General features: G+C 59.4%; 1 protein-coding gene across 6 annotated transcripts in view; it reads left to right on the plus strand.

The window, feature by feature from the left end:
* The window catches only part of RNF24 (ring finger protein 24), a 41,160-nt gene that overhangs the window by 4,428 nt on the left and 13,981 nt on the right, over window positions 1-22,751 (plus strand). For 2 of the 6 annotated variants that reach the window (XM_050710184.1, XM_035547500.2), the window contains exons 2-5: window positions 3,141-3,277; window positions 11,619-11,768; window positions 15,287-15,329; window positions 16,711-16,752. In XM_050710184.1, the coding sequence (XP_050566141.1) occupies window positions 11,626-11,768; window positions 15,287-15,329; window positions 16,711-16,752 (228 nt within the window). In that variant the 5' untranslated portion in view covers window positions 3,141-3,277; window positions 11,619-11,625. Of the gene's footprint in view, window positions 1-3,140; window positions 3,278-11,366; window positions 11,769-15,286; window positions 15,330-16,710; window positions 16,753-18,824; window positions 18,905-19,900; window positions 20,262-22,078; window positions 22,750-22,751 lie in introns of those variants that run through there. The other 4 variants (XR_007708158.1, XR_004778764.2, XM_035547501.2 and 1 more) reach the window with 4 other exon arrangements.

Here is a 22,751-nt window from a genome sequence, read left to right on the forward strand (position 1 = left end):
CCGCGGGCTTAAATTAGCTGGGAGCAGCTGGGGCGGCGCGGGCAGGGGCTGCGAGGGCTCGGGTTGCTCCTGCGCCGCCGCCGCGGCTAAAACTGGATCGAGGCCTCGGGAGAGGAGCGGGACGGGGGCTGCGCCCCGCAGGAGATGCGCCGAGGGAGCGAGGGGCGGCTTGGGGTGTTTCAGCATTACGGACGATTCCTCCCTCGGGCGGCTTAAAGGTCGCTGTTGGGGTTTTTTGGAGCCTTTTCGGTTTATTTTGCAGCTGTCGCTTATAAAATACCCGCAGCGAGCTCGCTGCGTCGAGGCCGGAGACCGGAGCTGGAAGGGCTCGTTCCTCTGCTCGCTTCAACTCGGGGCGGGGGGGGGGGGGGGGGGGGGGGGGGGGGCTGCGAACGCGGCGAGGAGAGGAGCACAACTTTTTTTTTTTCTTTTTTTTTTTTCTTTTTTTTTTTTTTTTCTGCCTGGTTTTTATTCCCGCGGAGGATTTACGCCGCGCGGAGCCCCGGAGGGAACGGCGCCAGGTTCCCAAGCGGAGAGGGAAACCGAAAGCGCCGCGCCGACCTTGCCGCCTTATCGCTCCGGCCTCTCGGACCTAGCGGCTCGCTTCCCAGCTGGGGAGGGCTTTTGGGGAGAAAAAGAAAATAAAGAAGCGGGGCCGGGAGGCAGAGCCCGGCTCGTCCATCGACCCCTCTCCAACCCGGGGGGAATCCCCGCAGGTAAGAGGGCTGGGGAGCCCAGCAGCCCGTCCCAATTGATTTTGGGGAGCCCGGGCTCAGCCTGGCTGCTGCCAAGTGCGATAAATCCACCCGAGCATCCTCCCTTCCTCCCCCCCGGCCCCGAGCAGGCCCTTCCTGCCCGCAGCCTGCACGGAATTAAAGCGCTGGCGGAGCGTAAGGATCGAATTAAGCTCGCAGAGCTCTTTCGCAAACCAGCAAATATTTCTGCCTGCCTTTAAAAGGCTCATTTTTTCCATTGTTCCGCCTGAAACCCTCGCCGGGGCCCGGCTTCCCCCGGGGTGATTTCCTGGCGGATCGGTCAGTAACGCAGCTGCGTTTGGGGGCTTATTTATTTATTTATCCCTTTTGTGAGCTCCTCAGCTGAGCGGGGACGCGCGGCGCCGGAGCCGAACAAAAGCGAAGCCCCGCGAGCAGCTCGCTCTGCGCCGGCGCCCGGTGCCTGAAATAAAAGAAGGGGGGGTCCCGGTTGAAACTGTGGGTGAAATGCTTCGGCTTTCTTTGGGGTTTTTGGTTGTTTTGGTGGTTTTCTTTTGGTTTTTGGTTGTTGTTGTTTTTTTTTTTCTTGGTTTTGGTGGGAGTTAGAAGTGGGAAGTTTGCGTTCTGTTCGCCAGAGGATCACTGAGTCCTTCTCCCTGCTCGCCAAGCCTCCCCCACGCTCTGATTTATTTCACCTCGTGACGCTTCTCTTGGATTTATTTCATTATGGTTCTCTTCCGTGCGAGCAGGTACGACCTGAGAGCGAACCTTCCCGAAGCAGGCGGCTGGTTTTTGTCACAAAAAAAAAAGGCTGAGCCTTGCTTCGTTCCCCAGATCAAATCAGCTCTCCTCCCGGTGACCTGTGCTCGCTGCGGACCCACTCGCCCCTTCTCCTCGCCGCGCCCCGCTTTGGGGTGCATCTGCCTGAAAACTTCTTAGACTCACTCCCTCGCCGGTAACTCTAATCCCTTGCAATGAGATCAGCGGATTAACGTCTTATAAAATTGGAGGATTAGCTTGAGCCATTTACCCCCCCCCCCCCCTTCCTTTCTGTGCAGCGTCACGTCACCGCCGCGCCGGAGTTTTAAAAGGGACCCGCTCGGAGATGGGGTGTAAGGAGCTGAACCAATTTGTGGGATTTTTGGCCGGGCAAGGAGTTTAAAGCAATATCTTAACCCTCCCCCTTGTTCTCCGCGGAGTTTTGTGCAGTGTCAGGGGTTTTTTTTCGGCGCGCCTGGCCTCGTGGGTCAGCGCTTAGGTTGGAGGTGCGTGGCTCGGATGATTCGCGGCTCCCGTTCAGGTAAGCACGGAGCTGGCCTGAAAGGTTTCCTTGCAGGGGATCCGCAAAATCGCGTGTCGAGGTACCTCCACGAGCAGTTCCTGGAGGCGGCATGATCCCTGGAAATAGCGTTATTTCCAAAAATACCGTTACTTAATCAGGTTGCTCCTCTGGAGTGATGGCGGGGGGGGCTTGGGCTGCGCGGGGTCTTCGTCGGGACGTGGCTTCCAACCCGATTGTCCCCAGCCCACGAGGAGAAACCCGCGCCCACCCCGGGGGGTTTTGTGACATCCCCGCTCGCGGCGCTGCCACCCGGCTCGGCCAGGAATGCCTGGCCGCAGCCCAGCGCGCCCTGAGACGCGCACAAAAAGGCCAGCTCGTAATTTCCACCGTGCTAACGAGGCCGCGGCGCTCTCGTCGAAACGCGCCGGCTGCCGCCGCGCCGTTCGCCCCGTGAGTTCAGGCGGGGTTTAGAAGCGAAGGCTGAGATGCTGAGGGGTGCCGAGGGGAGGATTCGGGGTCTCCCCTCTCGTTTTAAAGGACGTGGTGGGCTGCGATTCGACCTCCAGGCTCTCTCCAAGTGCCTTTAACTCGTAGTAAGAGCTTACGCAAGGGCTCCCGGGCATCGTGCGCTCCCCTGACCTTTGGAGAGACACTCGGTGCAGCCTGCGCGCTCGTTGCTAAGCCGGGTCGTTAGCGCCAGCAATATATTTTGCCTTCTAGTAGACGATTCAGCAGCCAGGAATCGGTAGAGATCTGACGGCGGGCTGCTGCGGGCCTGACGGTCTCGGGGGTGTTTTCGGCTCGGCTGCCCGAGGAGGCCCCGGTAGCCTTGAAGCAGGTTTGGTTTTGGTTTGTTTTCAACGAGTTCTGCATCAACGTCGCGGCCTTAGCCTGTGTTTTTGCTTATTCAGGGTGAAATTTCTGAGAAACTTAAGCCCTTAAAGCCCACAGGCGAGTGGGGAGTTGGGGTAGGCGATGCTCGAGATTGGCGCGTTGCCCGCCCGTCACCTCCCAGGTCCCAACAGCCCTCCCCTGAATTTTGCGGTCCCTTGACTTTCTCCGTCCCGCTAAGGTCAGGCCGTGACACGGGGAGAGCTTTCCGGCTGCAGAAAATGTCATTTTTAAACCGTTTCTGTGCCAAACAGCTTGCCTGGCGTGAGCACCGCCGTGTCAGGAGGGGTCTCCTCTGCCAGCTCAAGTCTTCCCGGCAGCCCGAGGACTTTCTGGAGGAGGGAAGGAAGGAAGGAAGGAAAGCGCGCTCCTGAAAGTGTCCGCTCCTCACGTAAGTCAGGAAAATACGGATAACTGACCTCGTTAACACCTCCAGCTCTTTGAGATCAAGCCTCCTTTCTCCTCTTGGACGCAAAGCAGGAGAGGGACAGCAGCGCTCAGCATCCTTGGAGATGGAGAGAGAAGGGCCCACGTGTGTTGTTCCTACACGTTTCTCCATCGGGCACCCAGCTTGGCCAGGCACTCCGGGAGCAGAGAAGTGATTCTCCTGTCTCCTGCTGACCTCTGAGGCTTTTGCCCACCTTGCAGGGCCGTGGGAGTGAAGCAGTTTGTGCCCCCGGCTCTTTTTTTGCTGGGTTTTAAAGCGCTGCAAAGCCCCCGGTCGCTGTGAGCAGAGCAGAACGAGTGGGGGAAGAAATATTCCCCCAAACCCAGTGCTTCTGTTAAAAGCAGAGGAAGGGCAGGCCAACCACGGAGCTCCTTTTTTTCTGTAAGCATTAGGAAAAATATCAGATGTCAGCGACGTGGTGGTGGGGTGAATTCCCAGCAGGCTGAGGTTTGGCTTTGGGGTTGCCTGGGTTTTCCTGAAGGGTTTTTAATGCTGTCAGCACCTTAAAACGCAGCCCTCGCAGAAACAGAGGGGCTTTTGGGGCGGCTCTTCCACGGGATTTGTTGCTGATTTCGGTTTTGGCGTCCAGCTTTTCGTCCTCCTGCATCAAGCTACCTGTTCGTCTTACGCTTCTTGTATATTTGGTAAAACCGAAGAGAAAGGATCCGCAGAGGGCACTCCCAAGGACCAAAATCCGGGGTCTGGGCTCGGAGAGAGCAGAAGGCGGCAGCATAAAGAGGAATTCTTCCCTCCCAGGCCTCACGCTGCTTTTCCACCGCGAGGCTTTGCGGCCATCTGGATCCCCTTGCAGATTATGCCCCCAAAAAAATCCATAACCTAGCAACCTCGTGCAGTTTAAACGAGAGCATTCTTCCCTCCCGCATCCCAAATTGCCCTTGGCTCGGCTCGCCGCCTTCCTCGGTCTGCCGCCAGCAGCTGCGCTCCCCATCCCCGGAGCGGGGTGCCTGCCTCCAGGAGCACGTTACAGGGATTATTGATCCCTGCACTGTTTTTTTTTCCGTTAAAGGAGCTTAGGAAGCGGGGGCGAAGGGATTTCGGGAGGTCGTATCGCCCATCTGCTTGGCGATATAAAAGAGCGGAGAAGGCCGGTTGTTTTTTTTTTTTTTTTTTTGCTTTTGTTCAGCCTGCTGAGGGTGACTTGATCAAAGCATGATTTTTTTTTCCCCCAAGAAGTGGTATCTTGGGATGTCTTAGCATCCCCCAGCTCTGCTTGTCCGGATTGCAATTCCCTGGGTTATCCAGGCGTTTAGCAGCGGGTTTGGCCTGGCAGGGCTTGCAAGGAGCCCGTTAATTGGGGGAAAACTCCGCAAATCGGGACTTTAGCACCTGATGGGATGCGGTAGGGGCTGGTGCTGTGGGGGCAGCGGCGTTGGGTCCCATGGGGTCCCACGGGGACGCCACATTTCGCAGCCAGGAGGATGGACGGGGTCGGGGCGGGAGGAGGCAGCGGCGCATCCTTTCCCTTCCCTCCGCGCTGTCGGGAGGAGAAGTGAGCTCAGCGGGTCGTGACATCGCAGCTGGGACGGAGCCACGTGCCAGGAAAAGGGGGAAAAACAAAACAAAAAAAAACAACGCAGGGCCAAAGGGAAAAAATTCCCCCAGCATTATCTCATCGCCAAGAAGCCCGGCTAGCCGCTAACCTCACTCGGGCAGCTTGCGGCCGCCGTTCGAAGCGAGCAGCGCCCGGCTCCGCTTCAGCCTCCTGAAGATGCTCTGGCAGCCACGGGTCCTGCGGCTGCTCCGCCAACTTCCTGCGGCTTTCCCGAAACTTGCTGCCTTGCCTGCAGTTCCCAGAAAAACTGCGCTGGGTGGGATGACCCCGTAGCTGCTTTCCAGCCCTCGTTCCTGCTGCTGCGATACACGGGGAGCCCGAGCGGCACGAACTCCAAGCTCCGCTCCCCGGCTGGCTTAAGCTGAATAAAAAAGCACCGGGGATTTTTTTTTTCTTTTATTTATTTTACCTCTTTTTTTTTTTCGCCTGGATCTTGCAAAATCGGCCCTGAGCAAGCCTCTTGTTTGCCTTGCTGACGGCACTCGGCTCTAACCTCGCGCTGGGAACCGCGGCTGACCTAATTTCTGCGTCTCTCCGACAGCAGCGAGAACGTTTTTCCTTTTCAAGATGCACCTCGGGATGGCAGTGACGGGGCTGCTTCTCCGCTAAACCGACCCTCGAGGACCCAGAATACTGCAGCGGTGCTGGTGGCACTGCCAGGTTGTTCCGTTGCTTCTTTTATTTTAAGACTTTTCGGCCTTTTTTGGCTGCTGATTGCTTCGCCGGGAGCCGCGCTTCCAGCTCGCTCTTTCCCCGCTGCGCCGCCAGCGGCCGAGGGGGTTAAATTTCTGTCTTTGGTGTCGTCCAGCCAGGGAGCGAAGCCAGGGAATTTTGGTTCCCGTTCAAAAAGCATCCGACTCCCTCTTGGAGGGAGGGGAAAGGGCTCAAAGGTCTGAACCGGGCAGCATCCTCCTGGGCAGGCTTTGCTGGAGACCCGCGGCGCGATGGACCGGTGGCCCAGAAGGTGCTGGGTTCGGCTGTGCTGGCACAGGCACATTCGGAGTGAGATAAATTACGCCAGGAGAGGTTTTAGGGCCTCTGCATGGGGGTTTGCAAACCCCATCCCATGCACGTAGCTGCCCCTGGTCCCTGCACGGAGCATCCCACTGCCGTGGGGAGGAATTTTTAACTTCGCCTGTTCCCCGGGGAGAAGTCGGGTCCTTCTGCTCTCCAGACTCCTGCCGTTCCCCGTTCTGCTTTCCGTGGGCTCCGCCGGGTCTGGGGGGCCGGCACCGGCTTTTGTCACCCCCTCGGCGATGGCTCTGCTCGCTCCCACGTGCGGTGACCCCTTGGGTGCCCCGGTGGTGACTGCTCCGTGTTGGGGTTCACCAGAATTCGCCCATGTGTTGCTTCCCCCGCCGGGCTGCTCGTCCGAGTTGCTGCATCTCATTACTGGTTCCAAAGTGCTCGGAAAACCCTTATTTTCTTTCGGAAATTATCCCACTAGGCAGACGCGTCGAGTAGCCGTTACGTCGGGGGTTTATTGCGGGGAAGCAAACCCCGCTTCGCAGCCGACCCCGACGTCGGGAATTTCAGCGTTTCGCGTTCGAAGCCGCTCTCGGTTTAACTTCCAGCCGAGTTAATAACCAGGCTTTTGGTTCAACCCGTCCAAAACGCGTCGTGGGCTTGCGTAAAAGCCTTTGAAACTCGAGAGGCGGCTCGAAACCCTTCCCGCAGATAAAACATCTCGGCTTGGAGATCGGCCAAGGCCGCCGTTTGCTCTTGCCGAGATCGCTGCTTCCAGCGAGCCGGGGGAACCTGTGCAGCCCTCCGTTTTTTTGGGGGGGGGGGGGGTTCCAAACCCTATAGGTCCTGGAGGCGAGGCAGCAAGTTTGATTTGCCCGGCCCGTGGGGTGCTGCACCAGCTCCCAGCACCCCTTCATCCAGGGCAGCTCTGTCCCAGCGCCCCCAGTTTAGGGGCTCGGGGCCAGTTGCAGTTTGGGACGGGTTTGGGTTGGATTCGGATCCCCGGGAGGAAGTTGTTAGTCTCAAACCCGTCAAGTAAATCCCTCAGGAAAAAAAGTTTCATGGTTATGGCTTGTGGAAATTCCCAGGGGGAAGGCGATGGGGCACGTTCCTCAATTTCCCCTACAAACGAAGGGGTTTGGGGAAGCTTTTCCTTGCGCCTGCTGCCGGGAGCCAGCAGACGCGCCGCCGCCAGCCCCAAAACCAGCCCTTGGCTTGGGCTGAACAGAGCTGTGATGCTCAGCGCTTCTCTACAGCGGCGTAAATAAAATAACAACACCAAAAACACACTCGGGCAGCCCCTCGGAATGAGCGAAAACCGGAGGACCGTCGGGAAGCAGCACGGGCGAGGTCCCCGCGGTGCTCCCGGTGCCACCCCGTGCCCCGGTTTCTCGCCGTGCAGCGGGACAGTCGCCTCCTGGGGTCCTCCCTTGGAGGTCCCCCGATGAAAGCTGCGCGGAAGAGGTCGGCCGAGCTTGTTCAGCTCGTTAAGCGCTTGCCGTTGTTCTAATGAGGATTAATTTGGCTGCGCGGCTTCTTTGGGTTTGCCTTTAACTGCCCGACTTGTAATCAGCAGGGCGCAGTGAGCAGGGGGAGGGCTGCGGGACCTGCAGCGCTTCCTTTCCTGCCTCCCCCGCTCTTTAACCTCGCGGTAACCATAGCGTGGGTTTAATTAAAGCTGTTAATTAAATCCCCCAGGGGCGGGGGGCGGACGCGGAGGCTGGGTCCTCCCCATCCCCGCAGCCGCGTGCGGACCCGCACCTCCTGCAGGGAGTTTCGGGGTTTCCTATGGGGTCCCTCCCTGGGCAGAAGCCACGTCCCTGCGTACAGCCCTATCATAAGGACACCACGAGGCCTTTTAATTTCCGCGAGCCGTCAGGGCGTTCAGCACACGTCCTCCGTGCCGCAGCCCGGGAAAATCCGACTTTTCTCTCCTTCGCTTTCATCTAGGCGGCCGGGTTTGCGCTGAGGTGGCTTTTATCTGCTTCCCTCCCGCTGGCCCACGGGACTCTCAGCGGGACTCACCGGGGGACTTCCCCGCTTTGGGGTCGCTTTGCTTTTTCCCCAGGTTTATCTTCCTCCGGCAGACTCATTTCTGCCGCGGCGGGCAGTCAGGCACCTTTTTATAACCCGGCCTCGAGGTCCTGCTGGGTGCAGGTCACGATTTCAGACCTTCAGCCAGCAGGGGGGTCTCCAACGCGGGGTCTGGGGACCCGCGGACACAGCAAAAAGGGTTTTCTTCTGCCTCGGAAAGCTCCCGGCCTTCCTTACAGCTCCTTTTTATTTCTTTTGGCTGCGCTCTCGTAAATCTGAAGCGAATTAAAACACAGTTCCTCCCCTACCACGCTCCCCAACCCCCCCCCCCCCCCCAAAAAAAATAAAATAAAATAAAACACAAACCAAAAGCTTGGCTCCTTAAAATCATCCGATTTCAGTCTTCTGCAGGTTAACAGTTTCCTGGATCCTGGGCAGGCTAACTCTTTTTGCCTCGAACCGCTGGATTTTTCGCCGTAACGTTTCTCAGCTGTTGCAGAGGGACCACACGGTGGTTGGATGATCCTGGCACGGGTTCTCCTGCACGTGCACCTCTGGGATCGTCCCGAGGACAATGGGCCCCTGCCGTAGGGTCGCGGCCGCCTCGGGCACGTCGTTTTGGGGCAAAATACCAGCCAGGAGGATGCGGCGGGCGGCACGGAGCTCGGGGCCGCTCGTTTCCCTCGGGCTCTCAGGCAGCCGCGGTGGTTTCATAGCTGCGGTCTGGTGGAGCAGCTGGATGTGGCCGTCGGGAATTCGTGGCTGGAGGAGATTTCGAGGCCCTAAATCCGAGGCCCTAAATCCGAGGACCTGAGGACCAGCGCATCTCGGTGCACCGCAGCATCGGCCGCTCCGGGAGCTGAAGCGAAGCCCCCAGACCTGGCTCAGTTAGGAGAGCATTGCGACTTGAAGGAGCTACGAAGGAAGAGGATCGGTCCTGTGCTGGTTGCTTTTGTTGTTTCTTCTCCGAGCTTGGTCCTGGATTGTCTTGGGTGCTCGGCTGACCGGAGGGATGCTTTGTGGGGCCGTTCAGCTCCTCTCCATGCCCTGGTAGCGAGATCCAGCACGCTGGGGTCTTCAGCTGCTCGTGTTTCTTCACGCCTTGGCGGTTCCTCCTGCTTGCTCCTCAAACCTGCGTTCCCGTAGAGGATTTACCATCCTCAGAACCCCAAAAACACGCTGCTGACCACGGTGGTCTCCAAGATGGGGACCTCGGCCGCTGTCATTCGTGATGGGAGGCCACGGGCGCTGCTCCCGGCTCGCAGAACCACTCCCTCCCCGCATGGGGCAGCCAGCAAACCTGGAGAAATTCGGGACAGCCGAGGCAGCAGCCAGCACAAGGAGCCCCTGGATCGAAAAAAAAAAAGCAGAAGGAGGCTCACGGAGCGATACGGCGCGGGCACGACCGACGGGAGAGGCCCTGCACCGCCTGAAATCCCTTTGACCCAGCAAATGGTGCAGGGATTAAAACCCGAACCCAACCCCACGCAGCCACGCTAAGCTGCGCATTAACTGTGCCTGAGTCGGGAACAAAGGTTTGGGGGTGGTGTCGCCTTGGTTTTTTAATTATTTATTCGCGAAGCAAAAAACAAACACAAGAAAAACCCACCTCGGTGGAGTTGAGCAAGCCTCTGTGCGTGCGGGCGCCCGGCTCCTGCAGCCTTCCCACTTGGGCTGGGCGCGTTGCTGAACACGTGCTCGGCTCTCCGGAGGCTTTAATCAAGCCCAGGCTTTACCAGAAATTGCCTCGAAAACTTGCAGCGGGCCGGGGGAGCCGAAAGCAGCGGCGGAGGGGAGCTTTGGGCAGCGGGGCCGCTGCCCTCGGCGAGGGGCAGGAGGTAACGCCGGGCTGGGAGGTGAGCCTCGCGTGCTGCAGAGGGGAAGAAATTCGCGCCAGAAACGCGTGAGGATGCGAGGTGGGTGCTGGAAGCTGCGGGCGAGGGGCTGGCTCTGCGCTTCGGGCTGTGTTTTCGTTTCGCTGGGGCCGCCGAGCTTGCTGCCGTCTCGTCGTTCTCGCTGCCTGCCCCGAACAGCGGGGCCTGATCCTGCGAGCGGGCGGCGTGTGGGATGGGAGAAGTGCTCCTGCACCAAGAAAACACCCGGTGGAGGTGGCAGGCTTAGAAAAAAGGGTCCGAAGGGGGAAAAGATGCGCAGGAGCATTTGCTGTTGGGTAGGGTTTCTTTGCTGAAGCTTCCCGGGCTTAAACCCGCTTTCTTTAGGTGCCACAGCGCTGTGTCCCTGCGCTGATGGGGCCGCGACGGCAGCAGCCAGCAGCACGGATCATTTCAGGGATTATTTTCTTTCGGACACTGAATCCGTCCTTGCTGGGAGCCCAAACCCCCTCCCTGCAGCTTTGCAGCTCAGATTTGGGGCTTTTGGGGCTTTTTTTTTTGGGGGGGGGGGGGGGGCTGTTTTCCCCGGCTATCCGCGGCCACCTCCCACGCTTTCACCCCGTCCTGCACAAAACCTGGAGCCGTGCGGCTCCTGCGCCGAAGAAAAAACCCCTGCTCCGGGGGGATTTTGTCATCCCGCCGTAATTTAATTCGCCAAAAGTGGGGGGGGGGGGGGGGGGAGACTGCGGATAGTTTCCCTGTTTGTTGTGAAACTTGCTTGCACGCCGCCTCCCGTGGGCAGTAACTGATGAAAGGAAAACAAGATTTTTTTTATTTTTTTTTTTTTAAACTTCCTTCTCGGAGCTGGGGGCGGGGGAACTTTGTGCCCGGCCAGAGCTGCGTTCGCGCAAGGGTGAGCGGCTCGGGAGCTGTGAAGCGGAAAGGAATGATGGGGAGCAACAACAAATCGGTGCTTTTCGGCGATTGTCGTGATGTTTTGGGTGCGAGGAGGTTTACATGGCAAGGCCAGGACAGCGGGCTGCTCTTCCACCTGATTCCACAATGCGTCTGCTTAAAAAGTGCTCGTTTCGGGTTATTGTACAGCATCGGCGTCCCGCGTGCTGAATCATCACGCTAAACTCACGGGAGAGCTCGCACGCTGAAATCCTCGCCCCAGGGATCCGCACGTGAGGTTTTATCGGTCTCTGTCTGCGGGCTTCGTTCTGGTCCCGCGTTTGGGACGTGGACATCAGCACCCCGGGGCGCTGCGCCCTCCTCTTCCTCGCCTCCACCTTCCCCTCACCCAGCGTGTTGGGGGTAAAGCCGCGCAGACGGCGCTGGGAAACTCAAACAAGGCTCTTTTATGGCACCTGTAATTCCCGGCGGCTCTGCCATCTGCCGTGGCTGTGTCCTTGCCCTCCCCTCGGCTCCGATGCCAGCGTGGAAAGCTGTGCCTCGGATCTGGGGAGATCACCCTGAAGGAGCGGGGACTGGTGCTGGTGCTGGAGGGCAGAATTTCTGCTGAGTGAGGAAACCACGGGAGGGGAGAGGAGGAAGAACTTCCCCTTCCAGCATGCCTTCTGGCCGCTTCGGGGCATTTCAGTCTGATTAATTGGGGTTTCGGGTGCAGGGGGACGTTGGGATTGGGGTGGCTTGGATGCAAATCCCCGCCTGGAGTTTAACTTAAAGGACTGCCCGCGTCGGCAGGAGGGGAAATAGCTGGGCGAGGAGCACGTGGAGGGAGAAGGGGAATCCCAGGCACGGTTTAGCCTGCCCTGCTTTGTTTTCGAGGCGTCCCTCCTCTCCTCCGTAGGGCATCCCGTGCCGACGGCCCTCGGATGGAGCCTCACGTCCTCCTTTTTTCTCCCTTTCTTCGCAGCCTACCCATGAGCTCGGATTTCCAGCATTACAGTTTCAGGATGCCGAACATCGGGTTCCAGAACCTGCCTCTCAACATATACATCGTGGTTTTCGGCACGGCCATCTTCGTCTTCATCCTCAGTTTACTCTTCTGCTGCTACCTGATCAGGTAAGAGCTGCCCCGGCTGTTTGCAGGAGGTGTCCCCGCACGACACCTCGCACCTTGCCTCTCCGCGAGGAGCTCCTCGCACTTCTGTCTGACAGCTGGATGCGACCTGCGGACGAGTTTATTAGGAAAAGAATTAGAAAAAAGATTTAAAACCAGAGAAGGGATTTGCTCAGCTGTTAGCATCGGACACAACATTCATCCCTCGCAGAGGAAACGGATGCAGAGCTCGCGCGGTGCGGACCCAACACGTCTGGGAGCGAGCAGCTCCGAAGGGAATTGTGTTATCGGCTCCAAACCCAGCAGACGTTTATTTATGGGGGCACTTACACGGGCACAGAACATGGTTGCTCAGGCGGCCGTCTCAAACAGGACTTGAAAGCGGTGTTTTATGGTTCCTGCCCTCCGCTTAGCTTTTCACCACGTCTCGCTCTTTAATGACTAACTTGGGCGCCGCGTGCTTAGGAAATGTTTAATGCCTGCCCCCTTCGTTACCGGACCCAAATTGCTCGTTCAACAGCGCAGTCCGGGGATTAATGGTGCAGAGCTGATCTGTTAAGCTGGGCGGTGGGGACGAGGTTGTTCCGCTTTGGGGCTTGCTTTAATTACTTCGTGGGCCAGAGGGGAGAGACTTGGGCCACGAGCTGCGAGGCGAAGCTCCCAGTCTGCTTTTAACTGGGATGCCAACAGGAGGGGAGGCAAAGAAGAGGGCAGATGGCATTCAGAAGGGTGAGGGACGCGTTTTCCCCAGGTTGAGCTGAATCTATACGGCTTGCTTGCAAAATGAAGAGGTGTTTGGGCTTTCCGAGTATTTTCCGGGCCGTTGGGTCTCGCTGGGTGTGTTCTGCCCCAAAGAAGAAATAACAAGCAGTAATGTCTGGAGGATCAAGCCAGAAAACCGTTAAATTTAGAAGTTGGAGGCGTGTTGAGTAACTGCTGAAAGAAGCCAGCGAGGGAAGTGGCAAGCTCTCTGTCTCTTGCTGTCTTTAAATGAAGACAGAGTGCCTTTCGGGGAGAGACGTTTTGGCTGCCGCCCCCAGGAGTAACGCCGTGCTGGTTCCCGACCTCTGATAGACGGGAGCTTGGATTAGATCATCTGATGATCCCTTCGGAGCCCCAGCCTCAGCTGAGACTCGATGAATCAAACCGCCACCACCAGCACCAGCTCCGGGATTTGCAAAGGTGGATCCCCCGCACCCGGAGCAGCCCCAGATTTGGGGATTTAGCCGTGCCCTGGGCCCCTGGAGCACCCCCCTCCTAGGAATTCGCCGCAGAGCTGCGCTCCCAGACCTCACTTTGGGTTTAAAAGCTTGAGGTTCAGCGTGTAGATGGACGGGGGCGGCGAGGACCACGCACGGAGCATCCCAGCTGATTGCTCTGGGACAGGATCTCCTCGCTGCTCCCCGCTTTGCTGGTTGATCAGGAGCACCGCTGGCACCTGCCAAGCAAAAACCCACCGGCCTGCGGCAGGAGGATCCGATACACAAAGCAGGATCCTGAGTTTATGCTGAGTTCCTCCCCCTCCTCAGCCAGCTGCTAAAGCCCTCCTGGATTACCCCACGCATTCCTGGCCCCTCCTGCGCTGAGATGTGTGCCTTTTAACAGAGGATCACATCTGGAGGCTGTGGAGGAGCGAGGAGTTCATTTAACAGTCAGGGAGATGCGGCGCGGGAGCATCCTCTGCAGCCCTCTTCGTGCGAGGCAGCCCGGCCGGGAGGCATCCCGAGCGTGGGAGAGCCAAGATCTGGTGTATTTAGCCCAATCTCAAAGCCGACAGCATGGAAGAAAGGATTGCTTGTGGGATCTGCCACCACCGTCCTCCCCCGTAGCCTCTCATCTGGTGAGTCTCAAGTTGCTCACCAAACCCACGAGGCGCGGTGATCAGGTCGGGAGCTGGGTCTCCTTCCCCTTCTGACTTGCGCGGCGCTGCGTGGTCCCTCCTCCGGACGTGCCGTCTGCCAGGAATTCCTCCGGAGTCGCGGCGCTTGACACGGGGTGGATGAACCCCTGGCTCCAACGGGGAACCTCGCTTGCCAGATCCCGGGGTCACGTTACGGCAGCTGCTGTGGATCGGAGCGGGATCCATCCGGGCTGGGATCCTCTCCCTGCCCGCAGCCGAAGCCACACACCTAGGGGACGTGTGGCTTGCTTCTTTCCGCGAGGCAGAGGCTTCCCCCCGGGCTGGGAGAGCTTTTTTCCCCCCTCGTAGGTGGTCCCCGGCAGCCAGGCTTTGCTTTCCCCCATCTGCGTTTCATAAGCACTTTCCCAGCCTCGGGGCTGGGCCGGTTTCACCCCTCTTGCTCCATACCCGCGCCTCCGCTGCTGCCTGCTCCGCGCGCCCGCAGACCCCGGCCCCTCCTGGTTTCCCCCCCAGCTTTTGGGGCACGTTGAGCACCAGACAGCGATGGCTCCCCTCCAAACTGGGGGCTCCAGAGCTCCCTTACTGGAGCCCTGAATAACACTTGCTGAATCGAGGTGTGCTTTGTAATGCCAGCAGTGTTTTGGGGCTGTTTTCAAGCAAAAAAAGGGATAGGGGTGTATTTTTGCACTGCTTTTACAACTTGCTGACGTGGTTCTGTGCTTTTTTCCCCGCTGCAGCCTGTAGGGAGCAGAGCTCGGTGTGAAGCGGCCAGGCTCTGGGAGAGCAAATATTCTGGGGGCAGAGAAGTGAAACTGCAGGCACGGGGGGGTTCCCCCCGTCCGCCAAACCACACTCGAGGCTGGAGCCCGGCTGGGGAAAGCACTTCTGCGACCGCCCGAGCCCTGCGGGCGCGCTGACGTCCCTGCTGCAAACCCTCCAGCAGCTCTTCGGCCTCGGTGACTTCCCCCTCGGGTTTTTGGAGCACTTCTCTAAACGCCGTGCAGCGAGGGGCAGCGTTAGATGTGTGGCTTTCTTCTCGTGGGTTTATTTCGGAAGCACAGCCGGCTTCTTCGCCTGCACGATGGGCTGCTTGAAACGGGCTGCTGCTCCTTCTGCCGGGGAAAGATGTTTTATTAAGAAAAGTCTGAAAGGGAAACCTGCCACCACAACGTGGGCTCGTCGTGGGAAGCCCTTTAACGGGGAGATCTTGCCCCGTCCTCGCTCAAGCAGGAGCAGAGCTTCCCCTGGCTTTTCGGCGCTCGTTGCTTGCAGAAGGATGCTGTGTCCGGCCTGGAGGTGCTGGCAGCGGGGGGGTTGGACAGCGGGCCTATTTCTGCCGGCTGCTAATTCCCTTGGCAGCTTGCGTCGGCCTTAACGCCGCCGGTGATGCTTGCGCTGAAAATTAGGGAGTTCAGAAAAGGAAAGTTGTGGGAGTTTTGTGTGCTTCTGGACGGAAACGTCGTGGTTCCAGCTCCACAAAAAGTCCCAGCCCGGACTCGGCGGGCTGCGTTGTTTCACGTGGCCGTTCTCCTCTCTGAAATAAGAAAACTAAAACCGAAGCGATCAGATCGGGAGGGGAGGGAAATGAGGTGTGTTTGGGGTGTTAGGGTAATCCTGCTATTTTGGCCTGCCCTCACTTCTCTCCCTCTCTTCGTTCCAGGCTCAGACATCAAGCACACAAAGAGCTTTACGCCTACAAGCAGGTGAGGTGACGAACAGGCTGCGGCTCCCCTCGTACCGAGAGCCAAACGCGCGTAAAGGCTGCGGGTTTGTTGGGATAATCGCTCTTTCAGGTTGCCATTGAGCTTTTCTTTTCAGTGGGAGGCTCTAGGTCTTTGAAGAGAGGTTGCTGACGCTCTGCCAAAGCCCTATCCCTGCTGATTTAGGGGTTTTTTTTGCCGGCCGGGCCCCCCGAGAGCATCTCTCGCCTGCACACGGTGCTCTGCAGGTCTCAGCATTTTGGGGTCTGCTGCTGTCCGGCCTGGATGCTGCCCTGCAGGTGCTTGGGTGCTTCCCTCTAGGCGAGCCCAGAGGCAACAAGAGCAATCAGCAGGACAAAAAGAATAGAAATACTATTTATTTAAAGATAAAACACCCTGAAAGCAAGAGTTTAAGCTGGACGGTGAGAACCGGAGAGGCTTCCCCCAGCTGAAACCAAACACAGGTGCCAAGTCCCCGGAGCGTGGTCCCCGGGCGCTGGGGACGTCTCCACCCTCGGAGCACCTCCACTGGCGCGTCCCAAACCCTCGGCGATGTCGTGGTGGGAGCATCCAGCGCTCCTCCAGCAGCTGCAACGTGGGCTGGAGCTGGCTGCGGGGTCAGCGCAGCCCCATCCATCCCGGGGAAGGCGTCCAAGTCCCCGCGGCCAAGCCAGCTGCTTTCTGCAGCCACCCACGCGCAGGGGTTAAAATAAATGCTGGTTACCGCCGAAACATCCCATTTTCCCGTTTTCCCCAGGGTTTTGTAGCTTTTTCCACCTCTGACCTAGCGTTCAGGCAGGAAACCTAAGGAGGTGGAGCCGGGCTGGCTGGATGTTCCAGCACGTGGCTGTTCCTGGAGTGCAGCCCCCACCGGGCGCTCAGCTCGGAGACCTCCTGGGGTTTGTCCTCGGATCTTTTTTTGTGCAAACGCTGCTTTCGCCCTGTCCACCCGCAGGGCTGACACTGGATGCGTGCAGGCTGCAGGTGGGATACTGGAGGTTTCTGGCTCCCGGGGAGCGCCACGCGTACAGGCAGCTGTCACAGCACGGGCACGTTCGTGGTTCTGTATTTATTTATTATTATTGCTAGTAGTGTGCAGGACTGGCCCATTTTTTAGCACGTTTCTAGAATTCAGGTTTAACTTTAAGCGGGCTCTTTCCGCTCGCGCTGTGCCCTGCAAAACCTCACCCCATCTCTGTGCTGGCGTCTGCTGCCGTGGCGCGGCACGCGGCCCCGGGCTGGTGCCCGAAAGCAGAGGATTTTCACTGCACTGGGAGGGTAAATGCAACAGAAAGGGGTCGTGCGTGGAAATTTGGATTTATGGGGAACTGAGTGGCTGTAGACACAGCAGAAGCCGTGTCCTGACCCTGTCTCTGTGCTGCAGGTTATTCTCAAGGAGAAGGTGAAGGAGCTGAACCTCCACGAGGTGAGTGTGGGGCTCTGCTTCCTGGGGCGCTGTCAGGAGAAGGGGAGCGCGCTGGGTTTGCATCCCTGCCCCTCGCAGGGTGGGTGACAGAGGCAGGCGAGCGGCGGCGCCGGCAGCTCCCCTCCGTCCCTTGCCACCTCCTGGCTGCGAGGACACGCGGTGCCAAAGGCTTGTGTGTGCCTGGCCGCGCAGCCACCAGCCTGCAGCCTCGCTGCACCTCCTCGCGCTCGCTCCCCGATGCTGCTCCTCGTCCGCGGCGAGTCCGGCCGCTCGCTAACGCAGCTGCCACGGGCACAGCTGCAGAGGGGCCGGGTCGAGCCAGCCCCAGCCTCCTCCCCGGGGGCCGCTGGCTTTTTATGCACCATTATTTTCATGCGTCATTAATTGTCGTACGTCATCATTTTTAGGTACTATGGGTGGCATGCAGTTGTCCTTGTGCGTTTTCATGCATTGTTTTTATGCATTTTCATCTATTTTTATGCATTTTCATGCATTTTCATGCATTGTTCTTATGCATTTTCATGCACTTTTGTCTGTGTGCGTTTTCACGCATCATCATCTTTACGCAATTTTCCATGCGTTGTTGTTCCTCATGCAATTTTTTCCACGCGTGATTCTTTTTGTGCATTTTTTCATGCATTGCTGTGTTTTCTATGCACCGTCATCCCCGCAGCAAGGAGCTGTGGCTGCAGGAGGCAAGCTGCGGGTTGCTTGGATGCGTTAGGAATTAAAAGCCCTGCTTGCATCCCAAAAAATGAGGGGTTCTTTGCAGATTGCAGCAGCCGGGGGGGTCCGAAATCGCAAGAAGTGCTGGCTGCAGCAGTGCCCCCTGCCTGCATCGCTGCGTTTAATGAGCTAAGAGGATCCCCGGGTGGCTCTGCCCAGGGGAAACACCTCTCGAAGTAACGAGGTTTCCCTAATCCACCTTTTCCGACCTCACCCACCCGGTTTCAACCTGAAGCTTTAAAACGCATTAGGCATTCACTCTCCCCGGCTTCCCGGGCTGCTCGACGGATTAATGTTCTTATTTACAGCCCGTATTGTGCGCCGACGCTGAGCCGGGCTGGGCTCAGCTTTATTTGTGACACCAGCGCTGCCCACCACGCCTGTGCCATGCAGCCTCTTCGTGAGCTGCTGCTTTCCCTCCTCTGGCAGCAGGAGGGGGAGCGGGGTGCCCGTGCTCCTGCTCGGCAGCTCCCCGCTGCTCTTATTTCCCAGGCCAGCTGGAAATCCTGCTGGGGAGGATGCGGGAGAGCGGAGCAGCTCGAAGCAGCGCGCTCTGCCCGGGGGGTTTGGGGAAGGCTGGGAGGGTTTTGCTCAGGCTCCTTCCGAAATATCCCGTTTTGGGCAAAAAATGGGGTATTGGGGGTTTGCAGCAGCAGCTGCCAGGGCTCGCCGGGAGGTAAAATCCCCGCTGGGCTCCTCAGCGCCTGCCCAGCTCCGTTTTTTTTTTCCCCTTTTTCCCATGACGCCGCCTCTCCGAGGGCTTCGCAGGCTCCGAAAGGTGCTTGGTCCTCGCTGCAAACCCACCAGGCTCTGCGAAGAAAGCTGGGGGGGGGTCGGAGGTTTCCACGGGCAGCGCCTCCCCGCAGCCTCCTGCGATGTTTGTGGATAAAGCAGGCGGGGAGGCGCTGCCCGGCCCAGAGGCTGCCAACCCCGGCAATGAGAGCCCGGATTAAAGGCAGATTGGGCTTTAAACTTATTTTGATTGCTGTTTAAATGAACGTATCAGATTAATGACCGCAGGAGCTGGAGGATTTACCTCCGGGAGGGCTGCAGCCCCGGGGCTGTGCAAAGCTGCGCTAAGCCGGGCTCTGTCCCGCGGCCAAGCCAAGCCCTGCCCAGCACCGCTGCTCGTGGCGGAGCTCAGACAGGAGCCAAATTCCCCTTTTTTTTCCCCAACCAAAGGCAGTGGTGAGGTGAGCGCTGGGGAGAGGACAAAAACCTGCACCAGGAGCCAGGAAACGCTTACAGGGAGCTTTTTGGGGGAGCATTTCCCCCGGTTTAGAGACACGCGTGTATTTTTTGCGTTCGAAAGCGCTGACCGTGTCGGCGACCTGCTCGTCTTTCAGATCTGCGCCGTCTGCTTGGAGGAGTTCAAGCCCAAGGACGAGCTGGGGATCTGTCCGTGCAAACATGCCTTCCACAGAAAGTAAGTGTGGGACGATGTAAAAGAAATTAAGAGCCAGGGACTGGGGCCGGGTTCTTTGCACGCCTCTGGTCCGAGGCACGAAGTGATGGATGGCCCCTGAGTTACGCAGGCGGTGCTGCATGGCCTGTCCCGGGCTTTAGAGAATGAACAACTGACACCTCCCCTTTAATCAGCTTTTATTTACGGCATTGAGCGGTGCTGGTTACCAAACCAACAGCTCCTTGGCTCCAGGATCGGTGCCAGGCCGTTCTCCCAAGCCGCCTGGGAGCCTGGAAAGCCGAGCGCGGCCCCAAATCCACCTGCGTCTGCAGCTCCTGGGTGGCTGCCGGGCTCCCCCTGCGCTGGGCAGGGAGGCGCGGGATGGAAAAGCCCCTGCCTGGGGCGCTGCGATTTTCGAAGGCGTTGCAAGAGGCAGCGAAGCGGAGGCGCCGGCACGGCAGAGCCTGAGCCAAGCCTCGGCGGCTGGGGAGGGAGAGAAGTCGCTCGCAGCCGCCGCGGCACGGCACCAGGGGTGCCAAAGCCAAAAGTGCTCATTCGGGCGGATTCACAGTTCTCTTAAATTCCTACACAAAGCCTTGGGGATGGCCGCAGACAAGCCGAGCTCGCTGTGCTGCTCCTTTCCGCCTTGCTGCGGTGAGGGAGGACAGAGGAGAAGCAAAAAGCCTCCCGTTTTGCCTGCTCCCCGCAGCGTTGCGTCTTCAGCACGCTGCTGTAGGGTTTTCTCCCCCCTCCAGCAAGGGGGAAGGAAGGCAGCGTCAGGAAAAGCCCCTTAGCAGATGTCTCTGAGCGACTGGAGCCGCAAGGGTCCAGCGTAACGCTTCGCTTACGTTCGTTTGTATTTTGTAAGGACGTTTTTATCCATACAAAGGCACCCAGACGGTGAACGGATTGCGCTGGTGATGCTGCAGGGAGGTGGAGACGGCTCAGCCCCATCACAGCACGAGCGGCACTAACTGCGGGGGCTTTTCCCTTGTTTTCCCCCCCCCCCCTCCCCAGGTGCCTCATCAAATGGCTGGAGGTGCGGAAAGTGTGCCCGCTCTGCAACATGCCGGTGCTGCAGCTGGCCCAGCTGCACAGCAAGCAGGACCCCGGCCCCCCCCAGGGCCCCCTCCCGGGCGCGGAGAACCTCGTATAGCTCCGCGCCCGCACGGACTTGCCCCGGCGCTGGGGTGGGGGGAACCCCGAGCACCCGGAGACGACAACCAAAGCACTACGGCACCAGCACGGAGCGAGGGCCGGGGACGGACGGACGGACGGACGGACAGACGGACGGGGAGCTGAGAGCACTTTAGGAGGGAGCGCGTCCCCCCCCCTCATCCCGCGCTGGTCCTCAGAATGAGGTTTTTGTTTTGTTTTTTGTTTTTTTTTTTTCCCCCCCCCTCCCTCCCCGGGGTCCCGGAGCTGGGGCAGATGGGGAGCGCCTCGCCTCCATGCCCGTCCCGCACGCGTGCCCCCCCCCCCCCCGGGAGCATCGCAGCCCACATCCACCGCGGGTTCGGTGGCATCCGGGGGGGGGGGGGGGGGATTTATTTCTTTTTCCCCTCGGGGGGGGGGAGGGGGTTACGTGGGTGCAGCCCCGCCTCGGTGCCGCGTTTCGTGCTCTCTCTGCCTCCCCCCCCCCCGGGGGGCTTCGCGCCGGGATCCCCAAAGGGCTGAGCGGGGCAGGGAGCCGTGCCCCCCCCCGGGTCGGGGCCCCGCTGCGCTCCGGTCCCCGCAGCGGCGCGATGGGCTGATGGGCTACCTCAGGGCTTCCTAAAACCCCTCCCAGGGCCGAGCCCCCGGTGTCACCGCCTCTGCCCCCGGCTTGGCTAAACCGCCGCCGCCTCCAGCCCTCCGCACGGGCTCGGTGGAGCCGGGGCTGGGGCTGGGGGGGGGGCACAAAAATCCTGCCCTCTCCACCCGCTCTCAGCCCCAGGGGGGCTCGGGGGCTCCAGGTGCAGCCGGACGCGGTGCCAAAATCCCCCAACCCAAGCAGCCCGCGGGGCGCAAGCTGCTGGGGGGGGGGGGGGGCCACAACGCCCCCCACCCCCCCCCTTTGCCTTTCGGGGCGAACCCGGGCACCCCCTGGGCACCCGTCCCCCTTCTCCTTGCAGCTCTCGGTCCCTTTTGGGGGTGTTGGGGGGGGGGGGCTCTCAGTATTACCCGGTGCCACGGCAGCGGCGCGGGGCTGGGTGCGCGTTTCCCCCCCCCCCCGTGTAAATACGGCGCGCCTCCCCCAGCCTGTTTATGGAGCGTGGAGCCTCATAGACGTGTTTGTACACTACGAATTCTGCAGCAGAATATTTTTTAAAACGTTCGCTGTTTTTTTTGTTGTTGTTGTTGTTGTTGGGGGTTTTTTTTTCGGTTTGTTTTTGTTTTTGTAAGCTCTATTTTTGTATATTTAATTGCTATTTTAAAATTCTAACGCGTCCTTTTTGCTAATCACACTATTCTTAAGGAAAACGAGAAAAACAAACAAAAAAAAAACACAAAAACGGTTTTTGCATGTGATTTGACTTGAAATGTAAATAAAAGCAGGTTTTGGAAGCGGGGCTGTGGTTGTGGGGGGGTTGGGAAGTGGCACCTGGGGGGGGGGGGGCTGGAGCTGAGCCCAGCCCCAGCCTCGCACCCAGAGGGATTTTAGCTGCGTTTCGTGGGATTTGGTTTGTTTTGGGGCCATCGGTCCCCAGTGTGACTTCAGGGACGGAGCAAAGGGCCGGGTCCCTTCGCCCCCAGCCCCGGGGGAGCCCCCCCGCTTTCCGCAGCGCCCCCCCCCCCCCCCCCGGGGGCAGCCAGGGGTCCCCAGCACTGCAGGAGGTGGTGCAGGGGCCTCGGGTACCTGCAGAGCCCCCGTCCTGCCGCCCCATCCTGTCCCCGGCCAGCGCGAAAGGCTGCCGCCCCCCGGTGCTGGCAGCCCCGCCCGGCTGCTGGGCGGGGGGGGGAGCAGTAATTAAGGATTGCCGGCAGTTAATTTTAATCAGCTTCTGCCATCGGCTGAACGCCGAGGCAGGTGCCCTGCCCGCACCCAAGGGGGCTCTGGAAAAGCCCCGGGGCCGATTGTGCCTGCCGAGCCCCCCCCAGGCCTTACTTCCCGGGGCTAAAAGCAGGCTCTGGGCACGGGCACGCTTCAGAAAGCCCATTTTTCTTCCTTCCCCCCCCACCCCCTTTTTTTCTTTAATTCCGGGATGTGCTCAGGAAGGTCCAGGCCCCTCGGGCTTCGAAGATACCTTGCTTCGCGCTTCGCGCTGCTCCCAGCACAGCTGACACGACGGCCTTTAGAGGGGCCTCACACAGGATCTAATCTAGGAAAGAACACAGCTGAAAGGACCGCTTCTTCCCTTCTCAGCCCCAAATGAGAGGCAGGTGCCACGCAATGAGCCCAGCCAGCTGCGGAGTGCCGGGGCCGCAGCAAGAGCTCGAGGGACGGACGCGATTTCGCGGTGCAGCCCCGGTGCCTCCGCTGCGCGTTCCTCCGGCCCCCGGTCACCCAACGGCACGGCTGCCCGGTGCCGTGCCTCCCCCTCGAGATGTCCATCGGGACCAGAGAGCTGAAAATCGACGTCTCTGAGAAGAAACCGCGCCTTCAGGAGATGTGGTCGGCGAGGATGTCGGGCATTCGGGGCAACGGGAGCCCTCACCCGGCTCCCGGACGGAGGCTGTGCGCTTTTAGCAGTTACGGGGCTGGGGAGCCAAAGCAGGAGGCAGCAGAGAAGAGGCCGAAGCTGCGCCTCCGTTTTTAACTGCCACCAGCGAGGCGAGGTGCTGAGGGCTCTCCAGAAAAGCAGCTTGTTCACACTGCCTGCCTCGGGTTATACTGAGCCAAGTAAAGATGGCAGCGCGGAAAGGAGAACGCTACCAACGCCCTTCT

The sequence above is a fragment of the Cygnus atratus genome, chromosome 4 (genome assembly GCF_013377495.2).
Source record: "Cygnus atratus isolate AKBS03 ecotype Queensland, Australia chromosome 4, CAtr_DNAZoo_HiC_assembly, whole genome shotgun sequence".
In the NCBI taxonomy this organism is placed as follows: domain Eukaryota; kingdom Metazoa; phylum Chordata; class Aves; order Anseriformes; family Anatidae; genus Cygnus; species Cygnus atratus.